The sequence below is a fragment of the Symphodus melops genome (assembly GCF_947650265.1).
Source record: "Symphodus melops genome assembly, chromosome: 15".
Taxonomy (NCBI): Eukaryota; Metazoa; Chordata; class Actinopteri; order Labriformes; family Labridae; genus Symphodus; species Symphodus melops.
Genome location: NC_136705.1, coordinates 11,941,889 through 11,951,475, shown reverse-complemented (window position 1 = coordinate 11,951,475; position 9,587 = coordinate 11,941,889). Strand labels below are relative to the sequence as shown.

General features: G+C 40.1%; 1 protein-coding gene across 1 annotated transcript; it reads right to left on the bottom strand.

Annotated features, from left to right (window-relative positions):
• Nucleotides 1-307: 307 nt before the first annotated feature.
• On the bottom strand, nucleotides 308-9,354 carry napba (N-ethylmaleimide-sensitive factor attachment protein, beta a). Its single transcript, XM_079362022.1, has 10 exons — nucleotides 9,103-9,354; nucleotides 6,007-6,086; nucleotides 5,579-5,695; nucleotides 4,093-4,139; nucleotides 3,848-3,925; nucleotides 3,670-3,725; nucleotides 3,088-3,172; nucleotides 2,773-2,877; nucleotides 2,303-2,371; nucleotides 308-1,366 (listed from the first exon to the last, which is right to left on the bottom strand). The coding sequence occupies exons 1-10, from the start codon at nucleotides 9,198-9,200 to the stop codon at nucleotides 1,214-1,216; spliced, it is 888 nt and encodes a 295-aa protein (XP_079218148.1). The 5' UTR covers nucleotides 9,201-9,354; the 3' UTR covers nucleotides 308-1,213.
• Nucleotides 9,355-9,587: the final 233 nt, after the last annotated feature.

The following is a 9,587-nucleotide window of genomic DNA, read 5'->3' as shown; positions in this document are numbered from 1 at the left end:
TAGAGCACGTCTGGGACCAGCTGAAGCAGTGACTGGGTGCTCGTACCCTACACCCACATGACATGGCAGAACTGCGTGTAGAACTTGTGGAGGAGTGGAACACATTGCCTCAGAACAACATCATGAGGCTAATGATGATGTGTCAGGTGCTGCAGCATGACACAATGAGAAACAAGTTATTGTGCACAATGTCACCATCAAGATATGACCTTTGTTTTACAAGGAAGTCAGTATCTAAAGAGGACTTTAAACAAGCTTCTCTTATTCATTCTAAATGCCTGGAAACAAACCAAAAAGCAGTCAGACATCTGGATCGGTTTTTATTTCAACTTGGTATTTGAGGTACATATTTACTGATTTCACACAAATGATACCAGGCTACATGTATGTTCTTCACACGTTAGCACGACACAGAGAACACGAACATCAACATGACAACAGACATGCACGAACAAGGCCGAGACTTGAGTGACTACTGAAGGCAGACTGCATCGACCAACTGTTGGCCAGAACACAAAGAACCAACCAATCACAATGGGTGATAGTACTGACTACACAAGGGTGAGAGGAGAGGACAAGGGGGGGACATGGACAAAGAACTGCTGAGGGTAAGAAGTGAGGAGGGAATAAAAGAGGAGGGGGGGGATTAATACCTAAAATATTAAGACAAATCGTAACACTGAGCACCAGAATAAACAATAAATAACATCTTCAGTATTGACAATAAATATCAATAATCTCATAAATAACATTATCTCTTTTCAATAACGTATAACCTTAAATCTGAGATGAGCTGCACACTGTCCCATCATGTAATATAATTTACTTTACACACACACTCTCACACACTCTCTTTCTCACACACACCTTTTTATTTCCACTCTTTCTTTTAAAGTACATTTCAGTCCAGTGTTACAAGATCAATACTGTAGGAGCAGGGGCACAGGGTCGTCTAAAGGTTGTTTAAAGGTAAAGCTTAACTAGTGGGGGGGTCATGCAGATTGATATGTACAACTGTAAACTCCCTCAGTCCCACCCTCCCTCCCTCATTCCCCACATTTCATTTTTCTGTCTTCTCACCCTCCAAAACTCATCCTACACTCCCCTTCTTTTATTAAATACCACTTTAACCCTTATAGTTCTGCTCTCTTTTACCCCGTTATTGTCCCTCCCCTGTCTCCCTCCCTTTTCTCCCCCTTGTCTCTAATTGTGTCTACTTCAGGTCACCGGCGTCTCCCTGGATGGTCTTTTTGATGCGGAGCAGCATCGTGGTCAACCACTGGTCCAAGCGAGACACTGAGTCGTAATCCTTGACAGCCTCAGTGAACGCTTCGCTGTTCTGCTCCTCGTGGGCATCGAGAAGTTTCTGTGGCGACAAACAACAAAGCTGTACCACTAACACGTAGGAAAGTGAGTGATGGCGTCTTGTTTGGAATCACTTCTTCAAACCTATTTCAGGAGATCTAGCTGCGTCATCTTTTAGATATCATTTATATCGTTGTAAAAAAACAAAAAACCTGTTTATGGCCTGTTGTCTACTTTTTTTTTTTTTTTAACACTTTCTTCTTTATTGATTTTTAACTGTGTTGTTTCAGCATAAATTGTTAACATTGTGAGCCTCCCTTGAACAACACACCCCTCCCTTCTTCCTCCCAGCCACCTATGAATTTTCAGACATCATCGAGGATAACAAAACAATAATAGTTGCCACATTATACTATCGATTATGCCGGAAATTATTCGTCTACATCCATGTGCACAAATGTATAATCTACATATATTACAAAATAAAAAAAGAAAGAAAGAAAGAAAGAAAGAAAGAAAAGAAAAGGGGGGGGGGGCTGGTCTCATCCTAGTGTTACAGCTTAATTTGATTCCTGTTGTCTACTTTAAAGAATGTTTTTAATAAGTTAAACTTTTTGTTACTATTTTAACCATGAAATTAAAGGAAAATGTGTTCTTAACCTGCATGGAATCAACACCCATTTATATTTCTGATGTCTGATAAACCCAGGAGGACGAGGCGCTGTGAGTGCATGACACATTAATAAAATATAATCACTTAAAATCTAATCAGACCTTTATGATCATAGGTGATAATGTTGGCATATTCATGCACAATCAGAAAGTTGTAGGGGGAAGAAATAACATAGGAAATGCTTTGAATGAATACTTCAAAGCAATGAATACTAAAGTCCTCCTACTTAATATTCTTATGTATCTTGGTTTGGTGTCTTGCTCAAGGGCACCTTGGCAGTGCTGAACTAATGCTGCCCCAAATACAGAAAAAGAAAGAAATTACCTTTAACAGTTTCAGTTCTCTGGAGTCTGAAAAGGCTGGAAACATCTCTTCATACTTCTCTATGGCCAACTGAATAACACACACACACACACACACACACACACACACACACACACATTAGGTTTAACAAATTCAATGCAAAGACGAGCATTCACGATGATGCAAGCTCAGTTCATTCAACATGAGTGAAAAATGTGCGTGACATCATGTTTTCAGTCGAACAAGTGTTGATTTCTTCTTTTCACAAAACAGACGGTCAGAAATAGAGAATAAACAAATTATCAGTGTTGTGGGAACATGATGGAGCTTAACATGTTTTGACAGAAGTTAGAAGATACTCTAACAGACTCCTGAGGGAGAAAAATACTCAAAGAAAGATCCCAACTTTTTTTTTTTTTTCACTGGGTGACCTTTGTGCTGAAGACTTCTTATGCAGTGTATGAATGGGTGGAAGTGTTTGTGTGTGTTACCTTGGCATTCAGCTCGTCAACTATGAAGTGACAGAGTGAGGCCTTAAAGAAATACTCTTTTGCGTTGTACTTCAACAGAGGATTGTCCATTGTGCTCATAGCAACCTGAAACACAACAAACATCACAAAAAGATGTCTTAATAAACACAATTGACTTTTTCTGAACACAGTTCAGTGTTTAATAATGTGCTAATGTTTAACCAAGCCTCTTTATGAAGCTGACTCCAATCAAATGAAACTTTTTTTATGTTACAAATGAAATATTTATTATTGATCCTACAATGATTGTCAAATCAGCTTGCACTCAGCTGATACCTGTTCATAGATTTCGATGGCTTTCTGGTACTGCTCCAGCTGAGCACTGTAGTGTCCCACCTTCAGGAGACATTTGTTGGCTGAGCTGAAACACAAACAGAGGAAACAAACAAGCTCATGAGTAGACTTCTATGCGTTTGTTGCTCTTCATTTACAATTATAAATGTCAAAGGAAAAGAGCCCATCATTGCATACGGAAAGCTGGAAGCGCCAAATGTTTTACATCCGGTGTTGAAAAATTACAAAAAAAACATTGTTTGCATTGAATGTTTGTCTTCAACGTGTGATTTTCTTTTTGGTTAAAAGAACTTACTAACAGATGCTCAAGAAACGTTCACAGAGCTCAAGGCAACATCGGTCAGTGATTTTGTTTTAGAGTAATGTTCGTTTGGCGGACTGATTCTTTAATTGGCTCAATGTTTAGCTTTTTTTAGCGTTTTTTATTTAGAACCACTGACTGAATTATCAACAATATAGTTCTGTTCCATTTGAAATATATGTCGGGGTAAAAGTCCTTGATATCTCAATTTCGATGTGTCAATAGAGATTTTACTGCAAGCTCAATTTCAACAGCACATTTACCTGTTAGACTCTTCTCCCTTGTAGTAATCTGCTGCCTGCTCATAGTGGGCGATGGCCTGAAAACAAGAAGAAGCAAAAAAAAAACCCACACAAGTCAGCAAACACAATCATACATGCTATGTAAATTGTAAAAAAAAAAAATACATCTGATGCATCTAATAATATGTCTTAAACATACCTTCTCAATATCCACCAGCTCAGACTCATAAATCTCTGCTATGGTGATATGATGTTTGGCTGCAATAGTGAACCGACCCTAGAATCAACACACACACACACACACACACACGCACGCACACAGACACACAGACACAGACACACACACACACACACACACACACACACACAGACACACAGTGTGTAAGTCAGACATCAGGGTGAATAAAGCAGGGGGAGCAGTTAAGTGGTGGAGGCTGAATTTACCATATCGGTGTAGATGTCGATGGCCTGGTTTAGACAGTTGATGGCCTCTGAAAGGAGACGGATCAGATCGGAAGGAGAAGAGTTATAAATATGAGCAAACAGGAAGGAGAGTCCGCTGAAGCCATCTGAGTCTGCTCTGCCAAATTAAAACGCTCTCAGTTTCCCCCCCTCCTTTGAGACTACTAACCTACTCACACACAGTGTTTTATTAAGCTCATCACAGGGAGGCTGCAGTATAACCCAGATATTAGTTTTCTCAGAGCAACCCAGGGACCCATTTAAATCCTCCAACTATAGCTCCTCAGGGTCCTGACTCTGACTGTGGAGTGATAAAGGCTTCCCCTTTTAACACATGTTGCGTGGTAGAGTCATAATTATGGAGAGAAAGAGGCAACGAAACACCAGGGGTGAAAGAAACACTGAAACCTTTGTCCTGAGTAAAAGTAGCAATACCACCGAGTACAAAAACAAATTCTGTATTGGAAGACTATTCAGAGTAAAGTCAAAGATCACAGGCCTCAAAATAAAGCAAAGGAAAAGAATGACTCATTAATCAATAATATTTATATTTATAATTAGATCATAAATATTTAATTAAGCATGTGTCAATGACTTTAAATGTTGCAGCTAATTGTAATTGTAACAACTGGAAAGCTTGTGAATATTACCTATTAGGTTAAAGCAGTCTCTGTGCATGACTCTGCAAATAAAACCTAACCTATCATCTTATTTTTTTTAAATTAGAATTGGTATTTGTCAACTGAATCCAAGAAGGGTAAGGCCCTTTAAAATACTATATCATAGTTTTTAATACTTCCTGTTTATTATAGATTACAGATATAGACGAGCTCATTTGCACTGAAACGTCTGCCTGTTTTCTTCTTTTATCAATGCTTGTCTATCTCTTCTACTTGCATTCATGTTCATAATCACATTTTTGCAAATTAAGCATCACTTTAGCAAGCAACACACGAAGGCATTGCACCCGACTTTTAAATGTCTGCACCCTTAACTGAATGGATGAAAAATGTTACACTCCTTTTGTGTATTATATAAGTAATCAAAGCTTTCAAGTGACAACAGTAACTTAGATCGTGTTTATTACATCGATCATCTGCTGCTCATCATGACAGGCGTACGTGACCCGTCTGTTCATCGGGGAACACATGCTGTTACTGGTCTCTGGAGCTGCACCACCTTTAATCTCAGATGCACCCTAATTCATTTGTTCTCAAGCCGGGCCTGCTGACACATGAGGGCATTTTTATTGGGTAAAATCCAAATGTGTCAAGGCTGAACTGTTATACTCATTAGATTCATAAAAGGACAGAAAAAAAGGAAAAATAAAGTTTGACCACATATGTAGAACATTGTATTTCGATCTGTAGGAGAAACTACCTCAGATGAGACAGAGTTGCTATTGGTGTGTGTGTGTGTGTGTGTGTGTGTGTGTGTGTGTGTGCCTGTGTGTGTTTGCAGTGCTCACCCTGTGGGTCGGCCTTCTTGTAGGCGTTTCCGGCGTCGACAAAGCTGGTGGCCGAGTCCAGTTTGTTCTGCAGCTGCATGTGGAGACGAGCAGCCTGACAGAACGCATTCCCAGCACCTAGACACACAAAGTGACTGTTACAAAAGGACGAGCTAAAAATAACATCTTCTGGTTGCATTAAACCGGCCTTTTTAGCAGCTTTGTGCACGTCTTTGCTCATTATTTAGTCAACACTAATCAGGTACAAATAAAGCAGCAAAACAAACCTGCGCAGCTACATTTTGCTCAGCATGACAATTATTGAGAGCTTATCAAATGTGTGTTTGTTTATTGGTGCACAGTAGTCCTGTTTTCCTTCAAATTTGCAGGAGGTGACACATAGTATCCATGTTTTGTTTTTTGTGTGTGTGTGTGTGTTTGTCACCTACCACTCCAGTTCTTTGCCATCTTAAACATGTTGGCTGCTCTGGCGTATATTTCACAGGCATCCTCCACCTTATGGTTTCCCCTGTAACACACACACAAGCCAGACAAAGAAAAAAAAAAATTGGTGACCATTTTCTTCTACTTTTATCACTTTGAATTTGGCTTCTTCTATTTAATTGGTTATTAATGTTGTGCACTGAATGTTCTTATTTATTTAAAAAAAAAGACACAACAGGAAACAAGATTGTATTGGCCCTTTTTTTTGGTCATTTAAAAACCAACATATCAGTCAACTATTGATCAGCTTTATGTCTAATAACACTTAATGAAACAGTGATGTGACAAATAAAAAATGTTTACTTGAATGAAGTAAAAAGAAAGGATGGCACATTGAACAAACTGTTGTGTAGCATGTGGAACTGAAGTGCACTGGCTTTTCATTATGTACACATTACTCCTCGTTGGATTTAACCTTAGACAGATCCACCAAGCTAAAACAAACGTACAACTCCAAGATTCACTCTTTCATACCTTTGCAGGATATTATATGAGGTGAATTCTAGAAATTCTCTCCTTTTGCTACATTTTGCATTGGGAGTGCCTGGGTTGTCTCTTTTTTTTTTCCTTTGCAGAGAAAGTGCTTACTTTTCACTTTGCAGCCTCACTGTGAGTCAGAGTATTTTACAGCAGTATGCAGGACGGTGAAGCTCATCATGGCAGAGGGCTCATGACGATACAATCGCCCCCGAAACTAAAAGTTTGCCACCTCCTGTGAGGGTTCAATGTGATGTTTGTTTTTATGTTGAGTGTTTCATAGATCATATTTGATCTACATACAGATCAGCCTGTCTTTCTGATATACTGCCACATGTCCGCTGCTTGAGCTAGTTCAGACATCTGTGTTAATAACATCTCACTCCATGCGACAGGGCATTTGAATCAACACACATCGGATCATTCATGTATCAAACTACAACAAACGTACAATTTTACACAGATTGATTGATACCAGCATACACTATACGAGCCCTTCACAAGATTGTTGATGCATTATTTATGTGATGGAGAAGAAACAAATGGAGTATAGCAAACTCCATTCAAAGTGCACAGCGGATGTGGATGTTCATTCTCTGTAATATAATTATATTCGTTAAACAAGACAAGCAGAATTTACTGAATCAATCAATTCTAGCTGTCTTTGCATGGCAGTGGCTGAGGAGAGCTGATTTAATCCTGTTGGTTGTTTGAAACAACATGTCTTTATCTCCCAGTAAACGTCTACAACTTAACATCATAAAGTGAAAACTTTACGATGTCGAAAAACATGCAAAGACAAAAACAATGGCAATAATGAGAATCCTGCACACTGGCCCATGACTGCTCTCAAACTAGCACTCCTTATCCACAATTTATTAAAGGGGACATATCATGGAAAATCCACTTTTGACTGTGTTTTTGAACATCTACTAATGTTCTGGTGGTGACAGTGGCTGTGTTAATGATCCTAACTGAATTCGCTTCATCTCTAAATGCATGAGTGAGACTCATTCTGGTTTATCCCTGTTAAAAAAAACCCCATGACAATTATCTTATCATGATGAAATTAGAGAAATAATAATTGTTTGTGTGTCGTTAAAAGTATTCCTGAGGTGGCAAAAGCATGACTGGACAACTTAGTTTGCGTGTCTCGCAAACCAAAAGTCAAATTGCTGTCAAAGGTGAGACCCAGGTTTCTGAAATATTACTTCACATTCAAAGATAGACCAAAGGAGAAGTAACCTACTGAGGCCAATTATTAAAATCATATTTTTTTAGGGCTTAATTTGAGAAGACTTGCTGATGTCCATTTGTTTATATCTGTAAAAACAATGATTAAGGTCTGGGAGGTTTGAAGAAGCCCTTTGTTTTTTAACAGCTGTGGGTCATCAGTGTAGCAGTGAAACCAAACACTGTGTCCTTGTATAATGTGAGAATATATAGAGGGGGGAATAAACGTGGTCCCAGTAGTGACCATTGAGGGACTCCACAATTCCCTGTCGAATGAGGGGAGGCATGCTCATCAATACATAGAAAACCTGCAAAATAAGAGGAAAAACCACATCAGAGCTGTCAGATATACCGACCCAGTGCTGCAGAGTGCAGACACTCAATCTGAATTAATGGTCGACTGTATAAAACGCTGGAAAGTGTTGCTTCTAATTTTCCAAATACCTATGAGACATATCCCAAAGATGGACTGCAGTAGCATTGTATGTTGTTGTAATTAACTGATAATTTTAATAATTATGTATTTTACTTTCTACCTCTCTCAATTTGTATTTTTTTCTTCTGTGGGCTTAGGCTCCATGCAACATTCAAAGATACCAAAGGTAATGACTGGGTTTACCTTAAGCTCCTTCAATCAATAATAAAGGCCTCATATTAGACTGAGCACTCAGTGAAACTGTCTATCTGTAAACATCCGCCCTTCCCACACACGTCCCCCTCCCATCCTTTCCAAGTACAGACACGCACATACAAAACCACGAAGAAAAAAAAAAAAACCTGCCCCCGCATCACCACACCACCAGCGCCTGTTTTCCCGCACAGCGTCCTGTCTGCGCTGCTCTGTCCGCCTCCCTGCACCTCCTCGCCGGCCTCATGCTCAGAGGAGGCGAAGCTGCACATTTACATATTTCTGCGTGGTAGGTAGGCCACGACACGCAGGCCTCATTATCTGCGGTGACAGCTCATATTCAGACGCCAATAAAGGCGCGTTATGATGAATCCTTCAGAGGACACAATGTCACGCTAAAGCTGACATAGGAGGCTCATGTATGGAGAACACTGTAAAAAAGCCCAAAAGATACAAGATATGACAGTTCTGGGGTTTAAAAGGCCTCGAAAGCCCATCATTTAGCACTACAGAAAGCAATTGCATTGTCAGAGGCTTATTGTAAAATAGATTAGCGAGATTTGTCAGTGAAGGAAAGCAGGAGAAGCACCCTGCAGGCTTGAATGGGCCCCGACATGCACGAGTCCATCCCCCATGCTATAAAAAAAAAAAGAGAGAGAGCGAGGTAAACAGACACAGAGCAGAGGATGAGAGCATCGTTTACCCGAACATTCCCCCGAGGAAGGATCCGGACGCTTTGACCTTCTTGTCTGCTTCGGCCATCAGCTGCATGGCCTCCTTCTCTTTGCCGGAGTTGTCCATGGCGAGCTGGGTCTGCCGCGGTCGGAGCGATGGAAGCAAAACAGGCCGATGTTTCCGCAGTGGACGGAGAGGAGAGCAGCGAGATGAAGGAGAGAGACGTTTCTGATGGTGCTGATGCTGGGAGGCTACAGCTCTTCCTCTACGGAGAGAGAGAAAGGTTTTTCTTTGGTCGCTGCTACCATCTGCTGGGTGAAACCGAAATGGCAACCTAAAATAAAAAAAAAGCATATCCTCGCCTGGCTGACTGCGCAATATAAATACAGCTATCCTTTCTTGTTTCCCATATGTTCTGGTGTATGCATTTATGCTATTTATTTGTAAATATAAAGGTTGTAACATTAAATATGTATTCCTCTGCCTTGTTTTGGTTCAGCTTGACCTTGGGAA